Source organism: Nyctibius grandis, chromosome 6 (assembly GCF_013368605.1).
Source record: "Nyctibius grandis isolate bNycGra1 chromosome 6, bNycGra1.pri, whole genome shotgun sequence".
Taxonomy (NCBI): Eukaryota; Metazoa; Chordata; class Aves; order Nyctibiiformes; family Nyctibiidae; genus Nyctibius; species Nyctibius grandis.
In genome coordinates this window covers 71,496,962-71,524,607 of record NC_090663.1, presented here as the reverse complement: position 1 = coordinate 71,524,607, position 27,646 = coordinate 71,496,962, and the positions used below count along the sequence as shown (strand labels likewise).

At 37.8% G+C, this 27,646-nt stretch overlaps 1 protein-coding gene across 2 annotated transcripts in view; it reads right to left on the bottom strand.

Annotated features, from left to right (window-relative positions):
- Positions 1–27,646, bottom strand: part of TTC29 (tetratricopeptide repeat domain 29) — a 132,900-nt gene that overhangs the window by 19,610 nt on the left and 85,644 nt on the right. Inside the window, exon 11 of one of the 2 annotated variants that reach the window (XM_068403847.1) lies at positions 16,912–16,982. The exons of the other annotated variant lie outside the window; for it this stretch is intronic. Within the exon in view, the coding sequence (XP_068259948.1) occupies positions 16,918–16,982 (65 nt within the window). The 3' untranslated portion in view covers positions 16,912–16,917. Of the gene's footprint in view, positions 1–16,911; positions 16,983–27,646 lie in introns of those variants that run through there. 2 annotated transcript variants of the gene reach the window in all.

Genomic DNA, 27,646 nt, shown 5'->3' with positions numbered 1-27,646 from the left:
ATGAAGAAAAGGAGTGAGAAATGATAACTCACTATTTCTCATGGAGCAAAAGTTGAGGGGCAACAACTGAAATTGCAAAACAACAGGCTAAGGACAGATTCAAGGAAGCTTTTTTTTAGCTGTGAAATTGAATGAGGTGTCTTGGCTGCCAAAGTTATGCAACAGTTAGAACTCGACTGGACAGTTCATGGACAAGTACAGGAAAGCCTATTAAATATAGTGGGATCTACATCCAACTTCACATTCAGAAAGTCTCTAACTTGCAGGCTGTTGAAGATGTGGACAGAATACCAGACAGAAGTATTGCTTCCAAATTTCCTATTCTTACATTTTTTCCCAATGTATTAGCCACTGCTAGACAGATACTAGACTAGATAGACCTTTGATCTGACCTACTACAGTCATTTTTTCAGTATATCATGTTAATATTAGAAAAGAATGATCTCTAATTGTGGAGATTGGAGAAGAGATAACAAAAAAAAAACAACACAGGAACTCTTCCAATTGTTCGCTGTATGAAATCAGATTTAACTTACCTCTGCTAAACACTATCCCAGAGTTTTCATCGCTTTCTAAATTTTGTATTTGTGGCCACTAAAACTCATTCTATTAAACTTGACATTTTCTGAGCATTAACGCCTAGTTGGCTTCCATTCAAAAGCTACTAACAAATGACAGTTTATGAGCGCTGATCTTTCCAATATATTGAATTACTATTTTTACTTGCAAAACTAACACTAATTCTACCTGTCATGCTAACGTAAAGGCATTCAGACTGTTTTTCTACATTTTTTATCAACAATAGAGCATAACAGCACTGTCATAGAAAGACTGGACATTAAACTATTATCTCAACACTTTACCCAAGAGCTAGATCCCTTGCTCTATATACTGAAGTTGGGAGCACACTACTAGTTACTAAAAATTCCAACCCAAGCACTAATATTTAAAGCCAGAAGCACCATATCCTAGAGCAAGCGGAGTTTACAGGCTAGTCTTCAGCTTGCAGATCATCTGCGGCAGCCCTGTGGGAGAATAGTTTTTATAAATAAAATATTTGTGAACAGCGGTAGTCACAGAATTATTACAAAGTCCAAAAAAAGATATCAAAGGGCACTGTTGCATGCGTTGAGCAACAAGTCTGCATTTTTTTCCCCTGACAGTTGTATACTTCTATATCATGCGCAGAAAAAAAGAATTTTTAAGGTAGTTTAAAATACAATGGAGGACACATTTTTTAAAAACTAGTGATATTACTTTTGTGTATACATGGAATGAATTTTACCTCCTGAATTAGTTATGGTTGTTATCATTTTTACATATTTCACATTTGACTGAGGATACATTCTGAAACCATTGCTTACTCCCTCTCTTTTTTTAGTGGAAGAGTGAAAGGCTAGGGCAAAGGTTGAGAAAATCTTTCAAAAATGTGGAAAAATTGCCCTCACATTTGGTGAACTCCTGTGCTGTCCAGGCCTTCACACACACTGGCTCTTGCTCAGACTCCCTCATTCCTGGCAGAGTGACCTAAAGCAACTGTGGCAGGACCATGGAGACTGGTGATGGGTAAAGAAGTCCACAGGAAAATGAATAAAGCTCTAGTCTGTATCATCTTTTAAAAGAGTCTGTCAACAGCTGGAAAGTGACAATGTGCAGCTATCTTCATGTTTTCAATTATTATATATCTATTGTCCTCTTCTGGAAGGGATGTTGATCCACGAAGGAAGCATTGGTCTGTGAGGCCATGGGCAATAGTCCATAGAATAGTGTTTTTAACTGAAATGTTGTTATGAAGACTGCACAGTAGTTTGCAGCACGTCTTGAGGCTTGCCCATGCTACACTGTTCAAGTAATTCGGGAACCACCTTAACTTCCCATTTATGTGGGATAAGCCCAGTTCCTAAGTGTTTATTGTGGAAGTGGGGAGGACTTAGGTAGGTACAGGCTTTATGTTTTCTGTGTTAAGCAAAACGATAAGGACTTCAGGATTTGGGTTATAATATGGCAATGAAAACCCCTTCTTCCTATGCTATTCTTTCTAGTATTGAACAGACTCAATTTATAGAAACTTGTGTTTGAATGGAAATGCTAAATAATTCTTGGATAATATGTTTATAATACATTTATCATTTACATTGAAAAAAAAAAGTTATAGACTAGAAACCTGCATAAATGTATGAAAACTAGTTCATTAAAATACATCACCCAGCACGAAGTATATGCCAGCAACGAGTCTGCCAGACACAGAGGCAGTAATACAATGCGATATGCAATCTTAGTTCTCTGTAAACAGAGCGTTATGCTGAGTTGATTAATGTGAAAAGCATGGATGATCCAAGAGCATGCACTGGGGTTAAATATTACTACCAGACCTGTGCATTATTCAGTAAAACCTGGTAGGATTTTTAATCCCTTAAAGTACTGTTACTGCATCACAGTCCAGACCTTCAGAGATACTATCACGGGGACAAACACAAATATCTGTATTGATCTTGCTGTTTCCTCCCACACAGTGTCATTAGCTTCAATCAAAGACTGTTAAATATAGCTGAGCCTCGATTTTGCATGACCACCAAGCCTAAGTCTTATGCATGGCAGTAATTTATGACAAAATTTTATGGCAATGTCTGGGATTTTTAGGGTAACACACCATGCAAATAGAAATTATTGCAAGCCAATAGATTTGCATGCACATTTGGGTCGGATTTTTCAAAGAATCTCTGGATCTCATGAAGTTATCGGTATCAGTATTTTAAAAAATTCTAATTTTCTTCTGCTGTAGCAATGTAAAAGTGTTCAGTTTGGTCCTAACAGTTATTGTCCACAACTGAGCATGACAGCATTGGTCCCAGAAGACTGGACATTAATGTCGTAAAATGATGTAATTTTTATTTTTTTATTTATAGGAAGTGCCTACCAGAAGCTCTCAGAAAAGAATCAGCCCCTGTTTTTGTGGTTAATGTGTATGCTGACAAGGCTATCCTTGTGGTTTCAACGACGTATTTTTATAAAACATAATCACTGCTATGTCCATCCTCTAGTAATCACAGTATCTTTAGAGCAAACCTATTCAAGCAAGCTTCCCATGCAGATTTTGTTTCCTGCATATATTTCAGTGTTGAAAAAGGAACTAGGCAGAACATTCCTGGATTATATTATCTGAGCTGAGGGTCAAAGCTGCCTTGTATTCCTTTGGGTAGGATGAGGGAGTTGGGGAAGACTTTAGCTGAGCATCATCCCCAAACAGTTTTGCGGTTTTTGTGTTTTTTTTTTGTGTTTTTTGTTTTTTTTTTTTTTTTTTTAAACAGACTTGTGCCTGTTGTTCCGCTTTCACTTACTCTATCTTTGGTGTAGTATAGTATACATAATTTAAATAACCAGGGAATCTCTCTGGGCTCAAAACCACCTGCTGGCTTATATTAGCTAGTTAATGGTGATTTATCCAAGTTACTAATTTGAGTGGAGCTGATTGCCGTTAGGAATTTTGAGAACGTTGTAAGAATTTTTATTATAATTATGCTTATTTGATGGGCAGTCAACTTAAAATACTTTAAAAAAAAATTGCCTGCCAGCTGATTTTTAACAGTGCCAAATAAATGACTTCGTATTGTTTTCTACTTGAGATCATATATTCAGCTAGTTTGTTTACTCTGCTACTTAATTTCATCTTTGTCTGGCTCCCTATCATTTTCTCTTTTATATTAGGGTTTATTTGCCTAGCTTTGAAACAATGACTGCTTGAAAAATAGTACTGATCTTGAACCTGCAGAGCTTAATCATTTTCACAAAAACTAATATAGCAGATTCATTTTAGCCAAACTTCTCTGTCATGCTGACCTGATTCCCAGGGCCTGAAAGTGTAAATTTAATGGTGGAACAATGTCTGAGGTAAGAATATAATAGAAAACTCTCAGCAGTATATCTATTGGATCAGTGTAATTTCTTTTTTCTCTCCTGGTCTCAATGTCTCTCAAGGCAATGGAGTCTGCAGACAGCAAAGGAGGCTAGCCTTCTCTTTCACTGTGATCCCAATGCTACTTATACTAAACAAAGAATCAACTCCCTAGATAAGGTATACAGTAGACATCTGTTAAACACATAATCCTAGAGCAAAATTTACTCTATTACAAAAATTATTCTTTTGCTGGGAATTTAAGAGGATACTACTATGAGGTCTATCCTGAAGACTAGAAAACAAAGTTACTACAATTTGGCTATATTATTATTGCTTTTCAGCTTTGGTGGTGGGGAAGTTTTTCTTTTAATCATTTTCAGGTACTAAAATGAGAATTATATACTACATTCTCTAGAAAGTAGTGAGAACCTGGTGGTAGATACGTTGGCTTCCAGTACACATTTGTAGATGAAAATTTAACAGAACTAAAACAATTCACCAAACTGAAGCAATTGTTTCCAATATAATTCAAGCATGAGAAATTCTACTAATTTGCACCACTGATGGATCTACCACCATGCAAATATTCATGTTTTGTAAATTCCTTCTACAGAAACTTGTATGATAAAGGAAACTTAACATATGACCCAGCATAAGCATGCTCTCACTGATCCTTCTTTATACAAAGCTTTCTGACAAAGCCTTGTGTACTACTGGTGAGATGAGGGAAATTATAGACAAGTTTCCTCAAAGTCTCAGCTAATTTTATATGAGAAAGTATATAAAAGCTATAATTTGTAGAAAGTGTCTTTAAAAAACTTGAGTACTACAGTTAGGCATTTAATGCCACATCTTTGACTGGAATACAAGAAGTGCAAGATAATAAAAAAGTGGTCCTGGAAAAATAGCTTTGATCAGAATCAACTGTACCTGAACCATTTTGGACAGACACTTTTTAACGTACTCTTTCAGAACCTCCAAAAAGACACAGATTTCATTCTCTCCCCAGCTTCTCATAAATAAAGTGCATATATCCATTGGGAGTTATGGGTAATCAACATCTCAAACTGCTTTAAATATTTAGGTATGGCTTTCACCACCTAATTATAAATAGCCAATATTAAAGACATCTGACCCTACATTTCAGTAAGCTCTTTTCTTGAATAATGAAAGATTAAGAGAAGAATTAATGAATAACTGTGCTTTTCTGCGTCTACCTAAGAAACAAGAAAAAAAAATCAGAGAGGAAAGGTGAGTTTTCAACATTTACAAAGCAAATTGGTGGCAAAGAGGGAAATAAATTGCTATCTCATACTGCACAACCCTCAGTGCCTTATCATCTCCAGATAATACTCTCTATGTGCTTTTCTGATAGTCTGACTCCTTCCTGTGTTGTCAAATGTTGCTCAGTATGAAAATCAGGCTCCATCATTTTTGTCCAAGTTAGGCTGCTCATTATTGTTAGGCTTTTCCGCTCTGAATAGGGGTCAATGAAATAAAACAGAGAAATTCAGAGTAATTTTTTTCACTGCTCATTCATTAAAAATTTTTTTCACTGTTCGTTCATTAATTTTTAATGACAGGAGTTAGTTTTAGTAAGTTTTAATGACAGACAAGGGACAGAGGTGTTACAGTTCACTTCTACAGTTGAACTTGTTCAGCTACAGCACTGTAGAAGCTACAGAGATTTTGTTGTCTTCTACAGCAAAATAAGTAATGCTGCCGATACTTTTTCACTACAAAAAACACACCTTTTTTGGCAGAGAAGACAAAGCCAACTTTCCCCTCCAGTTTCTCTACAATCTTTGATCTCTTAATTCCCCTTTCTCCTTCCTCTTGATGTTCTGGTCTCTCTGATCTCTGTTCGTCACTACCATATATGTCTGTATAATCTCCCGCTTGTAATAACTTCAGGACAACCAGAACCTCATCCTTCATTTCTGTCAGACAGGCACTTCTTTGGAAATAAAAAACTAGACAATCTTGCAGTCTCATTTTAGACCAGTTTTTCAATGACGTTCTGCAGGACTTTTTGATTATGAGTGCCCGAATTCAATGAGCAGGTCAAAGAATCATGCCTATGAACACCAGCTTTACAAGATTTTATAATAATGAAAAATACGTAAAAGAAAATACAAGGGACTCTTTGTCATGTCATATTTAAAGTATTGTCTGATTTAGCTCACTCAATTGCTGGTCATGAACATGTGAGTTTTGCTTAATATATTGATAACATATTGCTCAGTTTTAATTTTTGATAACTTTTTGATTTGTTTACTTACTATGTGTCAAAAAAAAGCCCGTTCTTTCAGTAACTAATTGATGAAGAGCATAAGTAGCTAAACTTGAAAAAGCATGAGATATATGAAGTGTTTGCCATCACCAAATACTAAAGCAAGAAATGAAAGTACAAGTTATATGCAATAGCCTTAAAACCTATCACACTCCACATTCTGAAACGCAGTTTATTGCGATACATATGGCATTATGGTATCTAGAAAATGCATACTTATTGATAGTCCCCATTATTTTTACCCTCCTCTCCATTCTTCCCCCACAAAAATGAATATGCTGACTAATCAAATTAAATATTATTTAGCTGAAGAGCCACCATTGAATGGAATGAAATGATCTTCATATCTCTAACTTCTTCACAACTGGTAAAACCAAATAGACCTCAAATTCAAATCTCTGAGCAAGGGACGAGCCAAACTGCCCATCTGTAGAACGTCTTTTATTTAGGCTCTATTCACATTTAAAACATCTAGGACTGTTTGGTACTTTGAACGCACTATAATATTCAGAAATTAACTATGCAGCTTTGGACTTATTAATCATTGTTTTTAAAAAGACTTTCTTGTGAGAAAATACACTTTAACTCATAGGTAGTCTTGTGCAATGTACTTATTAAAAACAGCACATCTCTGTAGCCCAGAGGGCTGACAGCTTCCTCCAAAGCTCTACCACTGCTCTAAGCTAACCTCCAGGGGCTACTCGAGGGTGATGCAGCCTTCATCCCCTCCTACAGAGTCTGAAGATATCATACCTACAACAGTCTCAACCTCAGCTATCCTGAAAAATGCTGTTCCTAAGGTGGTTACTGAACTTCACTTCTGGTAGAGAGGCAGTTTGGCTGAGCAGAGAAGAAAGAAAAAAATCACCTATCATTTTCAAAAAATTTCAAACAATTTTATGAAAGAATAAGAGCACCAATTCAGTGCAACTGAGGGCTTTTTTTCCCCCTGCTCAGACATAGGTAACATTTGTTTCCATTATATCACTCATCTGTGACTTTTTATCTCACATGATGAAAATATAACAAAGAAATAAAACTGCCAAACTCTGAGCCTTATGACTGAGACAGGGAATGCTTGCAGACAGCACTGAAGAACAAAAAAGCACTGAACAAATTCAGTTCAGAAAGACTGATCATATCCTGAGGTACAGCTAGGGCTTTTTTGTTGCTGTCTGTTGAAAGTGGCATAAAATCTTTAGAGATTTTTTCCTCCGAAGATGGTATTTCTCTAGTTTACTTGATACATTGTTTTACTTTGCATGAACACCCTCTTTGACATTAAGTTCAGCCTTCGGGCTAGCATCGCTTATCTCTGTTTCCAAAAATCCTCATATTTGATCGTCACGTTTATTAAGTCAGACTCTGAACCAACTTCCACCATTCTACAGCCCTTTTCTCTTTCTCTTCTTCCTCCAAAACGTAAGTAATCAAATAGTTTAAACGCTTATAGGAAACTGTTGACATTATAGACACAGTTTAGCCATAAAGTATTGTACTTGATTCAGTTTCAAATAGTTGTCTGACTTTCAAATCTATAAATATTTGTAATTTCTAGAGGCCAAAAGACATGGACAAGTGCTCAAATATTTAATATTTTACAACATACACCCCCCCACCCTGATTTTTTATTTGCTTAGTTTATCTTCAAAAGCCTCAATTTCTTGTGTTATAGATCCCTTAATATTGAGTAAAGGCAGAAAACACTACAGACCCAACAGAATTTCTGTCAAATTCATCTTTCTTGTTAGTTACCTATGCCTAAAGTTGAATTGACATGGAAACATTTTTAAATTGAAAAATAAATTTTAATGAAAATCATACTGTATCAGAAGACTTGGCAGCAAGAGAAACAATCTTGTGAGTGCATATAAAATGTTGAATGAGAAAATATATCTCTTTGTTGGTATCAGCCAGTGGAAACAAGCATTTCAGTTACAGCATGTGGTCATCTTCGGATGCTAATTACCAGAGGTTCTAGGACTCAAAAATGCATATACCAGAACATTTTACCTTGAAGTATCTTTAAAGGAGTGATTATACAGTGCATTAGTTGGAAAACATATCAAGGCAAGATTGACTTGCCCTTGGAGAAGTAGGGAAGTTTCAAAAAATGAAGTAACAACAAGAAAGTACAAAATAACCTCCACCCCAAATTTTTACTTGCAAGCTACTCTTGATCCTAACGCTACTACTTGTAAGTTGCTCTCGATGCCTTTTAAACAGGATCTGTGTGCCACTCTCCAGAATGACTTGTCAGGTAGACCCCCACCCTGACATATGGCCGAACTATACAGGGATGCATTATTCAGGTTTTCATAAATAACTCCTACACAAGGGTTAGGAGCTTCAGTATTACTCACAATACTAGGACTGAGCACAAAAGTGTCTTAGAAAGCATTTAGTAATTGCACCTTTCTTTCTCATATGGTGGAAGTTTTTCAGCATTCACAGAAAAAAACATGTTCACCAATGTACGCACACATACATGCAAGTACCTATAGCTCCCATTTTGTTTACAATCAAACCATTCACGTGAAAAAACCCTGAGGAATATACTGAATCACTGCTAGACACTCTCGCATCCCACCCTTTCTAGCCAAAGCTGCCAATGTTAGCCCTGAAGTTCTATGCAGAAAAGATGTTGAAGGCACTCTGTGCTGCTGCTCCCTTAAGTCAGGCTTGTCAGCTTTTGGGCGTGCAGCCCTGGGAACTGCAAAAGGGGAGGCTGCTACTTTAGAATATGTATGTTCACTTCTCTTGAATATTTGCATTTGAAAATGTCTGTATCTGAGGATAAAAACAAAAAATGCAAAAGATTGCATTTACTGCTTGTAGTCCTGGTAGCCCAGAGCCTGATAATGGGAACAGATGAAATGGTCCTGGGCTGGAAAGTGAACGAGGGACACATGGTAATGCCTGTTCAAGCAGAATGAAAAGGCTGGTTTGTTATTCTAGCCAGAGAGAGGAGAAACAGGGAGTGAAAGGAGGGAAGAGCTGTGAAGCAGTGGAAGGCAGTGGAAGGGCTGCAGCTGTAAACTTTGCTTCCAAGAAGCAAAAGTGGATTTAACTCTCGGTCTTCATAGCCTGCCCTCATATTAAACCTGAATATGAAGCTGATTCCAGGCTTTTCAACAATAGGCAAAACGGAATATTGTTGCTCTAAGAATCTATGGGATGACAAATTAAATATTTTGGTAGCCTTGAAGTGGTTTCTGAGGAGGAGGAGAGCAGGGATAAGAAGAGAATAAAGAACTGGATAGCTTCCAGGGAGGAAAAGATGAAGGGATGAATTGGGGTAGGCAAGGAATCTTTTTCTCTTACTATCCTTAAGTCAAGAAATATTTTGGAAAGCTATTTTATAAAAAATATCAACATCTTAAAGCTGATTTCACTGATGAGCAAACTGAGACACAAAGAAATGAAATGATTTACCCAGCCTCTCTTAGCAGATGAGTGTTAATCTTAAAATAAAATGCAAGTTTCTTTATTCCCAGAAAATAATTTCTTTTTCTCTCTGCTAGGTCACAAATCCTGTCACTGACATTTCACCTTATCTCCAGACTTACAGCATGTTGAGAATGCTGCTGTCTATTCTCTGACATGAATGAACAAATATATATAAAAATCACCCTCATCATAATGCCAACTCATAAACCATTGAAACGTATGTCTAAAATGGACATCACACAGTCCATTCCTCAAACTGTTATAAAGTTTTTCCCAGTGGCTAATCAGAAGCATCCTTCCAGTAATTGCATTTTTCCAGCCCACTACTTTTAGTTCAACCTATCATGACCAAAGAGAAAAGATCATTATTTATTTTCTCCCCCTCTTCAAATTCTACATATCTCAAATCTGCTTTTGTGTCTTCCCTGGGTCTCTTCTGTAGACACAGAAGCTCAAAATCTACCATCAAATTAATCTCTTCTTTTGGTCATGATTTTTAGCTGCTTTTCAACCTTTCTGAGCTTTCTCCAGCTTATCTGTGTACTTCATAGAGCATGATATCCAGAACTGCTACGATGCTAAGTTGAGACCTTATCAGTGTTGAGCAGAGCAGAAGAATTACTTCACGAGTCATAATTTTTTAATACCCTAGTAAGATGTTTGCAGTTTTTACAACAGCTTAACACTGTTGATTCAGGTTCAGCTTGTGATTTACTGCAAGTCTAGATTTTTTTTCCTCTTTACAGAACTGGTACTTGCTCCCTTTGTATAACGATGCGCTAGATTATTCTTGATTATATATACTCACATGCACATACACACACACACTAATGCCGAGAACATTACAACGTGTTTCTCAATTTATCAAGACCCTTATGAATTGCAATACCATGAACCAGAATGCTTATATTCCTTCTCTAGTTTGTGTTATCTGCAAATGCAATAAGCATACTCTCTATTCCAGTCTCCAGGTAAGGAATGAAAATACAAGATAGTACGGACTCAGATCCCTGTAGAAGCGTATGCTAAACAGCCTTCCATTTCTGGAACAATCACGGATAGCTTTTAATAGTCAGTTTTTTTATAATCACTATTCACCCACTTGATAGTAGGTGCACTGTAGTCCATGCTTCCTTACTTGCTTATAAGTGTTGCGTATAATACTATGTCAAAAAGTTCAGACAGACTATATCATATATATTCTCCTTATTTTAACTTCTTTATTCGGAGGTCTCGTTGCCCTCTTAATTATTTTGGCTTGACAAAATTAGTTTTGGTAAATCCATTTAGGCTGTCGCACATTTCCTTGTTTTCTCCTAGGTATCTATTAAACATCTGATTGTATGTTCTGGTATTTTTCCAAGACAGGATCTTAAGTTGATCTATCTGAAAGTCCTTGGCGGGTCCTTCTTTTTCCCTTTCTAAAAACAGCATCAGGTTTGTCTTTTTCCAGTACTCTGGAACCTGACTTGACCTCCATGAGTTTTCAAAAATGGCTAATGACCTCAAGATTGTTCCAGCCAGTTTTTTAGGTGTTGTAGGATGAAGTTTCTGAGGGCCATCTGATTTGAAGATCTAACTCTAAGTACTCTCTAGCCTACTTTCTCCTGTTCTAGCCTTGGATTTTGTTTTTTCGTGGCAGATATAAACTCTGTTTGCCACATGATCCCAGCTGACCTTTTCAGTGAAGATTAAAGCAAAAAAAGCATTACAGCACATTGGCCTCCCCTAGGTCATTTATTAAGAGTTTCTCCCCTCTGTTGTATAGCAGACTAATACTCCCCTTTATCTTCCTCTGGCTAATAACATACCAATAGTTTGTTATCCTTGATGACCCTTGCTAACTGTATCTCCGCCACAGTCACTCTTATTTTATACTTTATCAGAACATGAATCTTTTCTCCTCTGCTACATGTTCTACTTTCTCCATCACACTTCATTCTGTGTGATTAAAAAAATCAGACACTGGTATATTGGTACATAAAAGGAGATGTTCTTTTTGTCTGCACCAACATATGCACTTCTGTCTGAAAAATGTCATGGTGTTATGAATTTTTCAGTATTAGCAGGAATAGAGGGGCTATATAAACAATGTTTTAACCATTTATTGATTGGTGCTTTAACAACATCTGACTCTGCTATAATCACAACTAGATGACTGGAAACTCATTGTTTTATTTAAACTCGATGCCGCACCATTGCCAATATTGGAGACTTGAGTTTAGGGATAAAAATTGGTGCTGACAAACAAATTCACTGGAAAGAAAATAAAATCAAAATTAAACATATCTCAGCACTGAACTTCTGGTTTATCAGTACAGCTATTGAGAGGCGGATGTAACAGAAACAGTTCTCCTAGCACCTGGCAACAGTGAGGACACCATCTGGGTTCTGTGGTCTGAGAAAGTGCAAGGCGAAGGGGAGGGAAAACTCAGGAAGGGGGGTGAGAGGGAAATGTTATGAAGAGAGATGACTGCCATGGCAAGTGAGAATAAGAGAGAGGGAGAGGACAAATATTTTGCTACCTTCGGGGCCTGAAAGAGCTCCTGGTATTTCTGTCCTTCAAATGTGAAATTCATTACTTAAATCCCAGAAATTATTTTTTTCTTCTCCAAAATATGCCTGAATGAAAGCAATAAGAGGAATGAAGCAAAAATAAAAGCATAGCCTTTTAAAGCTTGTTTAAATCTTTCAGCTGAACTATTTCTACAGTAAGGGTCCACTCCTGACCCTTACTGCAGAGAAACTATTCATGTGGGCAGGGATTACCCACATGAGTAAGAATCACAAATGTATTTCCTAATACACTTATGCCAAAAAAAAATGGATCCATTTTTCTGCATGTTTCATGGATGCAATACGAAACAATGAAGAAAACAATGAAATCATCCAAAGTGATCTTATTTCTGTTTATCTCAAGTTGGGAAGAAAACAAATTAATAATTTGCAAACCAACAAGAATTCAACCTTGAAATGCCTCTGGTCATCAATTGTTGCAAGAAAGGAAAAACAAAATGCAAGAGAAAACCGAGGATTACATTTTAAAATCAAAAAAAGAACAGCTGCTCTACAGAAGAAATGTTTGCTTTATACTCTGCACAGATGCTGTACAAGCAAAATTCTCAGTATATTAATATAAACTGTCTGAAAAAATTCGACCCGATTTCATAAGACCAGCAAAAACAAAACAAAGGGAAGCTTGACGTTTATGGGCTTTTTCCTCTAGCACAACCATGCAAGCTGAGCGGTGAAACTGTGATGGAAATATTAGAGCTGTTGTGCCTGAAAAAACGTAGTGATCATTTCATTCTTCCTGTCTTTTAATGCTCCAGGGTTTTGGAGACGAATAGGAGCAATAAGTTCACTTTGCAGAATTAATGCTGTAATTCTTTATCATAAGAGCGGAGCATTACCTCAATCTGATTTTTCTACAAAATGGTTCAAAGTCTATTTTTAATGATGGCCCTAATTTGTTAACACCTTTTAAATTATTAATCCCCTTTATATTCAAGTAGTTATTGCATGTCATAACAATGTATCTATGCAGGGAAATTTAATAGTATTTTCTGCATGTCAAGAAAAGGCTTGTTCTGCAAAATGCTATTAAAACTGATAATGAGCTAAATATTTGCCATAGCAAACACTGAAATTACTATATCAATCAACTTTGGGTTCTCTTATTCAATAAACAAAATTTAACCTATTAACTTTGCCTAATTTTAGGCAGGAAAATGCTTGTTTTCAGGCATATCTTGCCCTTGACTTCATATCTTTATCATCTGATAACTACATTTTCCTGGCCAATTAAGCCATTGTTTTGAACCAGATGTAGTAATATAAGCCTTTTATTCTGTCTTGAATGCAACTATATTACTAGATCGTGAATGCGATTTTCTCTGAGCAAATTTAGACTACATTTTAAAGCACACATATATGACAGGAAAATGATAAGCTATGTTCCTGAAGACACCTTTCACATTAAAGGAAAAAAAAAAGGATTTATAAGGAAGTCAAAGGGTAAAATAAAACCTTATATTGCAAATCTCTTAATTCCTCAGATTTCAGTATCTCCACAGATTTGTCTACATGGCAGGATGTCTGTGTTAATATTTTAAGAAAATAACTCCAAAAATATTAAAACCGCATGCAAGCATCACCACTGACAGGCACACGAAGGAAAGCATCCTCTTTCACGAGCATCTAAAGCATAAATCTGAATGCCAATTGAATACCTAACATTCCATATCAGTGAAAAAAGAGGCAGGTTCCATCTCTGAAGAGTACACATAAGCTGCAATGGTTTATTGCAGAAGGCGAGTCTTGCCTCAACAGTGTCTGCCGGTGTGTCATGTCGCTGTTGGTGCGCAAGTGGCTGTACCCGCTCACTTGCTTTTGTCACAGCAAATTGTTGTGTGACCAAGAGGGACCGAAGCGTACCCTCTGGCACGATTGCGAGCCACCTACTCATGTCGGCCCCCTATCCCAGGGTAGTATTTAGCCCTAGATGACCTCTTGCAAACCAAACGACCATAGACGGTCATGGGAAGGGTACTACAAATACCAGTTCTGCACTGATGCCTTGATGTAAAATGCTAGAAAGGAGTGTTCTTTGCAAGTGCATCCTGCAGAGCATTGCTGTCCAGGACAGTATGGGTGCACAAGCAAAACGAAGAATAAGATTTTCTTACCCCTGCCAGCAGTAAAGGCCACATCTTGCTCATGCTGGACTCCATCATGAGTATTATCATAATAACTTCAAAGAAAAACGTATCCTATGCTTGTGTATCGTAGGGGAAGCAAAGTGGAGTCAAAAGGCATGTTCCCCCAGTTTCGAGGAAAACAGATGTATATACTAATTCAATAACCTGTGGTTCTTACTCAAAGACAATTTCTTAATATAAAATGTTTCCAATGAAATGATGCACTCCTGAATGGAAATTAATGGTGCTGTAAGTGTCATTTAGGAAGGAGAAGGCTACTTGTAAAGGCTCATGCTTATGGACCTTGTTCCTCAGCTTACAATGAGCTTATATCTTCTTTTCTCAGATTTCACATCCTGCTATACCTCATTGCTGACAAATAAAGCACCTGTGTGAAAGAATACCAATTTCATTTAATTAGGGGCAAGAACAGTATTAAGCTATTTTTTCTATATAAATTACATGAAAAGTTGACCTAAAAGTACTAAAATTCCCTTCAGAACAATACGGTCATGTTAAATCTCTTACACTTTGGTCTCCAAGACAGTACTCTGCTCATTAAGAAACAATTTTCTATTAAAGATCTTATTTTTCATAATGATTAACAAAAATAGTGATTTTCAAAAAGATACCATGGATTGGTCATAAATACATGTAAGGTCTTAAACTGTTTCATAGTTTTCTCTGGTTATCAAGATAGACCCAATTTTAAGGTACAAGTTTGCAATCATTCATATATAAAACTGCACTTGATGTAATCAAGGCTGAGTTTGTATCGGGAATTTGTGTGTAAAAACAGTTAAATGATAACAGCAATTATGCCCCCAGTGAGCATAACAAAGCCAGGAAATTCTGAATTACCTTAAGGTTAAATTTAAAAGAATCTCAAATTTACAGAAAGATTGCTGTTCACTGTTCAGAAACATTCTCAGCTTCCTTGTAGTCACATGAAACACACAGAAAATTACGATTAGTGGCTGCAGTTTCACTTGAAACTCATTTAAAAACCACACTTGGTAGTTTCAGGTATTTCTGCTTACCATACCGCTAATATGACAGGAAAACAAGGAAGGAGGAGTGACTTTGCAACAGGGCAGTGTTGCTCACTTCTATGTCATACTGTGGCAATACAGAGAAGTAGACCATCAGAGGTACACCAAGCAGAGACATGCACCATCAGCCAGCTAAACCCAACCCTTCGAGACAGCTGCTGAGACCGAGTCACTGTGGCTTAATCTGAGATTGTTCTAAGGGCCGATTTTTTAGGTGATTATATTTGCTAATAATGATTTGTTAATCTTACTTTTAGCATATGAAAAGTTGGCTAAAATCTCAAATTAGAGAAATAAAGTTTTGTATAGCAAAGCAAACATGGAAGAACGTGATGAGTCTCAGGTAGGTATGAAAACCAGCAATATTACCACTTAGGCAAATGCCAAACGTGTGTGTGTGTGTGTATATATATATATATATATATATATTTTGTGCAGTCTGGAGGCACAGCCTGGAGAACTGCACCAAAATCCGCCAATGGAGACAACTTTGAAATAATGAAAGGACTATGAAGAGTCAGGATTAATCCAAAAACCAAACTGAATTTATTGGGAGGGAGAGGGAATGAATAATCCAGTTTTTAATCAAAACTGTCATTTAAAATATTAAATAAAAAAAAAAGTTTCAGCTAACTCTTGCAGCAGCCGAACACATATCAACCACTAACACCTCAGAATCACAATTAAAACAATGCTGATGGAGGGAAACTATTTTCATCTGTTTCTACAAAACTGTACAGAACAATCCTTCAGTCTTCTAAGTAATGATTACTTCAGAAGCTCTTAAGCCCTTGTTTTATCCACAGAGACTGAGATTCTCAGGCACATAGGAAACCTCAGTCTAGTCTAAATAAAATGCAACAGCCTCCTTAATATCTAGACCACAAAGTTCTGTGTACACAGAAATTACAAGGTCAGGAAAATAAAATGTTTTCCCCTTAACTAATGTGACTGTTTATGTTGGACATCAACAGGTCCCACACATGCATCCTTAGGGACAAGTACTTGAAAATGTTTACAGCTAGAGAGGCACTGAAGACTCAATGATTATGAGAACTTCAACACAAACCCAAGTTTATGGAAATCAATAATGGACAACATATCTCATTTTAAGCCTGACAATAGGCAATGTTCATAGACAATTTTATTCATTCTTTCTATTAGGAACACCCCTCTCTCAAACACCCCCAAACACAATGGCATCTCACAATATAAAAACCAAACCAATATGTGTCTCTGCAGTGCTTGGTGTACATGTAAGAAAGGAAAGAAACACCCTTTTTCTTCAGAGAGGCTCCATCTATCAATCTGGAGCATTCATAGCAGAGTGAGGTGACTGAAATTGGTAGAAGAAAATCAAACATACCTCTATTTCACATGGAGTGAAAGAATGTATGGAAGACCAGCTAAGTGCCTGGCCATAACTGCTTCCACAGGATACTCTTTCTGTTCAACTACGATGAAGCCATTTTCCTGAAGCAGTGTCTCCTTGAGCAGAATGCTTACTGGATGCAATTTGAGTGGGTTTTATTGATCATTTGATCTCTTTGAAGATTGATGCTTTTTGTACTCTCTTCCCGTAGTTATAACTTCTGCAGAAGACAAATATAACCTCAGACATTTTTTGTGAATGAGTCCTATGCAAACAATAGCCTTGCTAGCTTCTAACTTAGGTAGAAGCTTCTCTGTAGGAAGCTCTTACTAACGGAGACAGCTATGGTTAAATCTTAGTTAGGACAGAAAGAGGAGTGACATTTAGAAAATAGTTCGACTTGAGAACCTGGAGCTAGGAAACTATTGCAGATAAGACTATTAGAAGGGGCTCCAAGATCAGGAAAAAAATGCCTTAATTATGTTGCCATGGGAGGAAAAAAAAAGAATTGATGAAAAGGGAATAAAAGCATTTGATGAGGGCTCAAAAGATGAGACATTTGGCTTGTAAATATTTTGATTTCTCTTTACAAAAGACTGGCAAAACGGGACTCAGTACAGCTTTATAAGAATAGAGAGTTGTGAAGGTACACAGCAGTACTGCAATTTTATTTATTTGAGGATATGGGTTCAATTAGTGAACTCTGAACGCGGATAAAAATCAGAGGCTGTTTTTGAAGTATCGAAACATACAGTCTAGAATGGATAAAGAGACTCTTCAGATCTCACATCTGGGTTTCTAGAAGAAACATCCTCAATCATAACTGAGGATCTAAAGCATTCCATTTGAGTTCAGTTGCATCTCTAGTAAGAGTTGAAGTATGAATGGATTAACTCATTAAGATGAATTCAGAATTCTCTCTGCTTTCCTGCTTTAGAAACTTATCTAAGGAGAGGAGTCCTGAATTATGTAAGAGACAGAATAACAAAGCTTCCCAGCACTTAGAGAGACCATTTAAGAATAAGCAGCAACCCTTCCCTCTGCATTGGTCTATTTCTTGCTGTGAAGCCCTTGTTCTTCCCACCCTTTTGGAGCAGATGCCAATCTACTATGCTCAGCTGAGTGATACGGACTAGTCCTACTGGACAACATAACTGGAAAATAAATAAAAAGGAAACAGGATCCTTGCATCTTCTTTCTACCTCCTTCCATCAGTCTTGCTCATAAGAGGGAACTACATTCCATCATATCTAATTAATACTTAGACTAAGTAATCCTTATAACTATCCTTTTCAGAAATCACTATAAAATTATCTTCTAAATCCCAGCATGTGTCAGATAATTCCTTTCTCCAAGGTTACTGCAAAGGAAGGAATGAATTTGAAGTCCTCATTGGATAGAACAGATACAGAGTTTGGACTACAGACAATTTTAGACAGAAAGGAAAAACTTTCTAGTTTTTTTCCTCTTCCTGCATCATTTTACCCTTCAGAACAGATTGTCCATGGATGCTGTGGAAGGTCCATTGCTGGATATTTTTTAAGAACAGGCAAGACAAACTTCTCTTTGAAATGACGTAAATACAGTTGCTCCTACATTGGGGCTGGAGAAGACGACTTCTTAAAATCCTTTCCATTACTATTTTTCTATGATCCTATGTTTATTGTCCTGGCTCATTAAATTCCACAGTTCTGGAAGAGACTAGAGATGATGCTGCCAAGGTGATTTGGGTATCTTCAAATTAACCCCATAGGCTTTGGCACTGAGAAAAAGAAAGACTGCCAACTGCTCTTCACATTTTCCCTAGCCTGCCTCTGATCCTTCTAACTGGCATCTAGTCAAAGACTGAACTTGTACCCCTTTGTCTTTAAATGAATCAAAGTCCCATAGTTTACAGAAACAAATGTTAGAACCAGATTATTTTGAAAAGCAGATTGTACCTATGTGGAATCTGAATGTAGCTTTGATTGTCCTATCCAAGTATCTCTAAGTAAATAAAACTTCTCTCCATGCTTTATCATATTCAACTCCTACGTCCTGGGTGCTTGCATCTTCACAAGTGGTGAAGATTCCAGCTTTCTCCACCAGACGATGATTCTTTCCTCTTTACAGGCTGTATTGAGGACAAATCTTTTTCTAAGATTGTCATTAACACGAACCAAAAGAAACCCAGGGAGCATACACAAAGAGGGTGGCTGAGAGGTGCTTTACAATATTGGAAAACAAATTAATTAAGTGAAAATTAATGGTAATTATACTAATAAGCTTAAAATACAACTGAAAAGAGGCAACAAAGTAGCAGTTTGTTGTTATTTGGCTTACAATTTCAAAAGATGCAAAAAATTTGCTCCTGTGTCAGCCTTATTGACTATACTCAGCTTTAACTGCTCTTACTCAGATATAGATAAGCTGTTAAATGGTGAGAGCCCCAAGTAGCAGCAAGTTATTGCACATACATAATGTCTAACTCAAGGGTTCAAGGCTCAGCTAGGCAAGTTAACAGCACGTTATACAATCATGTACGTAAGAAGTACTTTAGCAAACAGCATCTGAAGAAATGCCATACTGCAAATGCCACAATATTATTATGACAATGAATAGCATGCATGATGGTAGTCTTTTTCTGCAAATATCAGATGTCACAGCACCCAATTTATCTGCAGTGAAAAGATGGTTTCAAACTTGCACTCTAAGGAATCCATAAGTTACTAAATTGATACTCAGTTCACTCTGGAATTGAAAGGGATGGAGAGATGTCACGTGTTGCATTGGAACCTCTTTCCTGCGCTTCCAAAAGACTTAACACTGATGTCTTCTTCAGTCTAACCAAGGAAGGAGAGTAACAGTGTCCTGCTGTTTTGATTCTGCAGTGACAACACTGGCATGAAGAAGGAATTATACTGCGGTCTGCACAGTATTACTTTATGCTGCAGATTGTGCATAGTATTACCAACTCCAGATGGCTCAGGGAACAAGGGATTTAACTGGAAAAAAAATGCTGCAAGAATCTAAATGTAGAACTTAAATGTAAGGTCCTAATGATTGAAATGTAAGATCCTGGATCTGCTACACAACATACTATTGTGGACCAAACTGTACATTTTAAGGTAACTCCTAAAAATCATAGCAGAACTTAAAATGAAATAAAAAATAGCCTGAATATATGTAGCCTACAAAACTAAAAAAAAAAAAAAAAAAAAAAAGGCAAGCAGCTGTAAACACTTTTAAAAGGTTAGGGCTACCTCAAAACCTTCCAGAAATCAGGGAAGCCTGTGAGATGTATTGATACAGAAATGTATTATTGCATGTATGTCGTGGTGTGCATATATATATATATATTCTGCAGGTATAGCCAAGGATCAGAGTTCAAAATGCCCTGGAAAATCTAAACATCTGGGTGCAAAAACCCTACATCTCTTACACAAATGGGAAAAAATACTCTGAAAATAAACACTTATTGTCTCTTCAGTCAAAGGTTAAAACAGATTCATTGCTGACTTTGTCCATTTGCCAATTGTTGACAACTGTCAATATAGGGATTTGATTTCTTTATCCAAGCATCACAAACACTACATTAGTATCTTCAGAGAAATATCTTGACTGTGAGAGCAGCAGTTTCACTGCCCCAACTCAATTACTGCATTCTTGAACTCCAATGTATTCATTTGTGGGCAGTGGGGCAGCCAGTGGGAGGGTATTGATTGGAGTATAATGTCATGTGTAGCAGCGAGAGTAAGATGAAAAGTGTTTTCTGCTTAATGGGTTGGTATTAAGTAGGTGGGAATGGTTTCTAATTAGCCAACAATTGCTGTGTTTCTCAGTTTCCCTCCTTTCCCTCCTCCTGTCGGTCACCAGCTGCCAATCTCTCTCTCCTTTTCCCTTTTTGTGTGGAGTTCATTGCTCACTGCAGTGAAAGCCTTTGTTTAAAAAAGAGGGCTCCCAGGGTCTCATCTGCCAGGGTACAGCTTGCTGCCTGCGATGAGTAGCAACTGTCAGTTTATTTTATCTCAACCTTTTCATCATTCTGCTGAAACTGGTCGAGTGAAACCACCTGAGAGACCTGAGGATTCAGTACCTACAAGTCATTAGCCAGGACTGCTCAGTCTCTCCCCACACAGCAAGTCAACTGAACACTGCTTAAAATATAGCCCACTTTAACCCCATATTTTCCTATGGACATATGAGAACTCCCTGCATCTTCCAGATTTTAGTTTCGTGATGATTCCTTAAACATACTACAACTATGATTAGTGAGTAATATCTTTTCCAGTGCTTCTCAACACAAGTGCTCAAGCAGCACTCTTTAGAAATACAAAATATAATATACTAAAATCTGTTTATTAGAATACCTTCAAGAAGAATCTCCCTCTTATCTAGGTTATGTTCCCCAGCATGAATATCATACCTAGCAATTCGCCCAATTATTTGAACCCCTGCTTACCTAGAAGTTTTTGATAATGCATCTCAGCTAAAAGCGACAAATTCTGCCCATAGTTACACTTGTGCAACCCCTCTCAAATCAACAAGATTTTATGGACATAACAAAAAGCAGTATTTGGTCCACAATTTTTAGCATATTTGCAACATTTTCCTCTCTTTGCCATACCGTTTCTCTCTCTGTATGTACGTATATATGTACGTATACTTCACATGCACATCCACCTTCCAAATAGCTAATATAATTGCAGTACAATCACTAAAAACTTACCAAAGTATGGGAGAAAAAGAAATATTTTATTTTGAACTAAAACCAAATTAAATTTATCTAAATCCGATTTCAAAGTCATTAGCCTCAACAATCTTTTTCTGGTAATCACAGCTAACTTGTTGCAGTCATTACTAACAGTTTTAACACAGCAACTGAAGTATTGTTTTAAACAGTGAGCCATTTCAAGATATATAATAGATGACAAGAACAGAAACCCAGTTATCCTCCAATATATCAGTTAATTTCCTAACGCTTAAAATTGTCAGTGATCTCAATTCTCTTCTTCCTGCAGCATAAGTGTGCATACTTGTATGACTATCAACAAAATAAAATATAATTTGCTTTAATATTGTTCTCAAAACTGAGCTAAAGGTACCAGTGAGGCTAAGCTCACTCTCGGGGAATTGCGCATCTCAAGATGCTGTTCAGCAGATTGAAAGGTTCTGGAGTCAAGGGACTGGGCTCTGTAGCACCCTGAAGTGACATTTTCCACCAGGAGAACAAAAGTGTAAGGTAAACAGAGGGCTGCAAGTGCTGCACCCAGGGTGAGAAGTCAATGGACAGCCCAGAACTGCCAACACCTCTCCTGTCCTGGTTCCTAACAACTACAACATTCTGATTTTCCTTGACACCAGCTACTGGGGCATGATCTGGAGTTCATATTCCACAAACTCCTGGGGTACACAACATGAGCTGAGCAAGGCTACTATCTGGCATACTCATCCTCCATTTTTCAGGTTCAATTTTTTATCAGCAATGAGTTGAATGCACAGTACTGTCACTTAGATACCCAGCTGATATGCGTAGACATAGACAGCTCGATGTCTATGTTAATGTGATCTGTAAATATCAGATAATATGAAATACACCTTCACAAAAAAGACACAGTTTGAGTATTGGCTTTCACAGAAATTATCATTAGCATATGACTAATCATAAGGCTTACATATGAGAGATGCTAGGCACTTGCAGTTCCCATTTCAAAAACTGCTGCAGAAGATTAGTTCCCCACAGGAGCTGACACCAGCTACATTGTGTTTGACTAACATCCGTAGCAGCTACATCTCAAAAATTAAAAAATATGCTAGAATTTTTAGGAAAAGGAATTGTGTTAGAACACTGTAGCAACCATGGAAAAAAAAAAGAAAAAACTTGATTCAGAACAATTTCAAATTGGCCTCCCCGGATCAGTCACTCTAGCTGATACTTATTAATGTCAGTATTGTAGGATAGTAGCTACATGTTCAAAATTATGCACCTGTATGACACACTACGGAAAATACTGTATAATTACTTGGCTCTGTGGCAATTCTTGTATGAGCCCTTAAATGGGAATATTCTGTATTGTAGACAATATTGAACGCTTAACTGAGTGAGTAGAAACAAGTGGATGAGCCTGGGGGCACGGCCATCTACTTAAGCATGCATTTGGATCTTCAAGTTAATTAATCACCTAGTTGTATACTTAAACTTAGCCAATCCATTCACACAGGTGATTAAGATCTCTTTAAAGGCTATTTTGATGCTTTACAATTTTCTATTCATCAGCTTACCAAGATACTCAATATGAAGTGTGATTCTTTCCGTGTATTCTCTGATCACAGCATAATAAAAACACAGAACATGAAGAACAGTGCCAAAATGGTAACACCACTCTTAAAAAAAATCCTATTGATTCTGCTACAAGCACAAAAGATACACCTAATACGGTATAGATTGAGATGGTAGCTACTGGGTATAGAGGTACCTGACTTACACTCCTTAAACACTGACTGGAAACATACATAACATTGGGGTTTGGAATGAAGGTGTGGGGCCAAAAAGGGAGAGAGAATAATTTGCAATATAAAAGTGAAGAACAGGAGAGAAAACAATAGAGAAGTAGGGCACAGAACAGACAGGGATGGAGGAGAAACAAAAAGAAAATAACTTTCAGAAACCATTCAAAAAATCACAAAATACTCCTGATGATTGCAGAAAATAATAAAAAGAGGTGGATTTTGGGGCAAAATAAATATCGTTTCATAAATACATTAATTGTGGAAGTATGACACTTCACTTTTTAAAATAGATTGGCTCATTTTAAGTGTAAATCATTTAAATCTTGACTATCTTCAGACCACAGAGTCTTAATAAAAAAAGCAACTTGTTACTTAAACGTAAGAGGAACATAAAAGGATATGTCTAGGCAGGGGAACGCATCTCAGAAAAAAAATCCCTCAAAGATGCAGAAAAGAAAGCTGGCTTGGGACACCAAGGAGAAGGAAGGTGTTTGATACACTAGCTGTGACTCCTGAGATGACCTAAGGTATTTTGCATTAATATCAAAGGTACAGCAGTACAAAAAATGACTCAGATTTTTTAAAACTAAAAGTGAGATAAGCTAAAATTCAGCAACTGATGAGTGCTAGGTGATGTGAATATGAAGAGGCAGCATAAGTTTAGAAAATTTTAAGGAAAAAAGAAATCATGACGGAACCACCTCTAAACTTTTTTTTTCCTGCTAATCATTTTCCTATATTTTGGCATTTCTAACCACACTATTCTTCCAGAAGTGACCAAATTATTCTATTTCATAAATCTCACAAAAATGCACAGAAGCCAGCCTGTGAATTTCAGTAGGGGACACTGAAGCATTTGAGCTACTTTTGAAACAAGCTTATTAAGAAGTGAGCCTTTGTGCCTCTGGCACAGGAACACCCTTGGAGTCTGTACTTGGTCACACACTTCCTTTCCATAATTTAATTTAAAATCATAGTTCTTATTTAACAGTGTGAACAAGTGTATAATTCCCTTATTTCATGTTCAGTTGTATTTTCTGAGAAAACACCAAAATCTGTCTCTAAAATCCTTTCTATTTCTCATTATTTTTGGACATATTAACAATATATTCTGAAAAAATTAAACACTCAGTTTGTATAACTTGCTATTGACATAAGTCATAAGTACAGAGAGCTTGAAGCAGAGCCCATTACAGATCCTATCTCAGACTCTTGCACAGTGAACAGACCGCTGAGAGGGAGGAGGGGCCCAGAAGGTCATTGGGAGGCACAGGCACCCTCTCTGCCTCCCAAAACAAGGGTCTGAATCATTCCCATCTTTTTTACAGCAGTGATTGGGAAGAAAATCAGTTTGGCCTGTTCAAATCCAGTCTAGCTACTTTGTCACTGAGAGCATTTACATTTAATTATCTTGTACTCAATGAGTTAGTTACAAAACCCACTAATATACTAAAATATACTATCAAGAAGAAACACGTTAAAAGAAAATATTAAGACCACATGCTAATTTCAGTCCCCATACAAGCCTATATATTTGCCTTCCATACATGCTAACTGCAGAATAGAACTCATTAAATAATAAATGAGCCAAACAATATAACAGACACAAACAGTGGCTTTGAGGGAGCGCATGCACGTGCACAACTCCAGTAGTCCCACCATCAGTATCATGATACGCTAACATCTATGACAGAACTTTAGATATGAAATATGCAGTGAAAGGAACCTCCTAACACAAACCTCGATCTTTCCACTGACATCATATAAGAACTATTTTAAAGATGTACAACTTCGTAAGGTATAAAGACTTGCTGTTGTTGCAGTTTGATCAGTGCACCATATCTTTTCTTTCTCTTAAATGTTCTCAGATCAAAAAATCTGCTACCACTGAGGAACACTTACTGGGCAAATACACAGTATAATTTATAAAGCACATTCGTGATGAAGACTGATTTTGATTTGCTAAAGTACGGTCAAGAATTTTGGGTACAGTGCCATGGCATTACAGTTTTATTAGCATACATTTGAGGTAACTAATGTAATTTACTAACAGAGGAAAGACAAGGCAAAGACTTTGGAATGCCACCAGAAAAGGAGGTGACACGTGCTGAAGAAGCCCCACCATATAATGAACTACCAGAGGATGAGAAGCAGTATGCCCTGTTCACCGATGGATCCTGCCGTCTTGTAGGAAAGCATCGGAAGTGGAAAGCTGCTGTATGGAGTCCCATACGACGAGTCACAGAAGCCACAGAAGGACAAGGTGAATCAAGTCAATTCGCAGAGGTAAAAGCCATCCAGCTGGCTTTAGACATTGCTGAATGAGAAAAGTGGCCAAGGCTGTATCTTTATACTGACTCATGGATGGTAGAAAATGCCTTGTGGGGGTGGTTAAAGCAGTGGAAGCGAAGCAACTGGCAGCGCAAAGGTAAACCTATTTGGGCTGCTGAATTGTGGCAAGATATTGCTGCTCGGCTAGAGAAACTAGTCGTGAAGGTACGTCATGTAGATGCTCATGTACCTAAAAGTCGGGCAACTGAGGAACATCGAAACAACCAACAAGCGGATCAAGCTGCTAAAGTGTTCCAAATAGATTTGAACTGGGAACATAAAGGTGAACTATTTTTAGCTCGGTGGGCTCATGACACTTCAGGTCATCAAGGGAGAGATGCAACATACAGATGGGCTCGTGACCGAGGGGTGGACTTAACCATGGACTCTATTGCACAGGTTATCCATGATTGTGAAACATGCGCCGCAATTAAGCAAGCCAAACGGTTAAAACCTTTGTGGTATGGGGGACGGTGGTTGACATATAAATATGGGGAGGCCTGGCAAATTTACTACATCACACTCCCTCAAACCCACCAGGGTAAACGTTATGTGCTTACCATGGTGGAGGCGACCACCGGATGGCTGGAAACATACTCTGTGCCCCATGCCACTGCCCGGAACACTATTCTGGGCCTTGAAAAGCAAATCTTGTGGCGACACGGCACACCAGAGAGAACTGAGTCGGACAATGGGACTCATTTCAAAAACAGTCTCATAGACAACTGGGCCAAAGAGCATGGCATCGAATGGGTATATCACATCCCCTATCATGCACCAGCCTCTGGGAAAATTGAACGGTATAATGGGCTGTTAAAAACTACCCTGAAAGCAATGGGGGGTGGAACCTTTAAAAACTGGGATAAGCATTTGGCACAAGCTACCTGGTTAGTTAACACCAAGGGATCTATCAATCGAGCTGGCCCTGCTCAGTCAGACCTTTTACATACAGTAGAAGGAGATAAAGTCCCTGTGGTGCGTGAAAGGAATCTATTGGGAAAAACTGTCTGGATTCTTCCTGCAACGGGCAAAGGTAAACCCATTCGTGGGATTCCTTTTGCTCAGGGACCTGGATGTACTTGGTGGGTGATGTTGCAAGATGGTGAAGTCCTATGTGTCCCTGAAGGTGACCTGATTCTGGGTGAGACTACTTAATTCTGAACTGTATGTTGTTGCTGCATAATACTAACAGTGTTCATAAGTGTCCTTCAGGTTAAGACAGTGGTGATGAAACCGAAGCTAGCTGCAAGTGGCATCCAGTAACCTCCTCGAGACTGACATTTTGAACCTGCAACCCGTGGGCATGAACCGTGACAAAACTCATACCATCTCTCCTGCCCTGAGACACTGCTAGCCAGATGGAAACCCACAATCCTGAACTAAATGAACTTAATGAACTTTTTGCATAAAGATGAATCATAAACTAGTGATATGTGTATATATATTTGAAAATGAAAAGGTAGTGGTGATCTAAGTATGACGTGAATGGTATGGAATAAGGGGTGGAATGTCCTGGTTTGGCTCAAACCAGGCCAATTAGTCTTAAAGAAACCAAGGTCACTGCTAAATTCCTCACTGCTTATGAGTGAAGAGCCGAAGGGGGCTCGCACCTGCAGGGAGGAGCAGACAGGGCAGGTGACCCAAGATTGACCAACGAGGTATTCCATCCCATACATGTCATTCTCACTTTCCTATTTATCACTAACCCACTGCCTCCTGGAGGTGGGGCCCAGGAGGGAGGGGCCCTCCTGTCTCCCACTGATTGGTACCAGCTTTGCCAGTTCTGCAGTTAAAAGCCTGCAGGTGTAATAGCAGGGGGAGCTACTGCATTTTCCCCTCTGCCCCTGCTGGGGGGAGCAACTCTGCCTGAGGAGGATTTCCAAGCTCTCGATCTTGGTTTTGTATATATTTGTATATATTTGATTATTTCTATTATTACTATTATACTCTTTTTCATTACTATAGTTTATTAAAATTGTTTTAACTTTCCAACCTGTAAGTCTCTCTCCCTTTTCCCTTTCCCTTAGGGTGGGGGGGAAGAGAGGGTTAACAGAGAGCATCTGC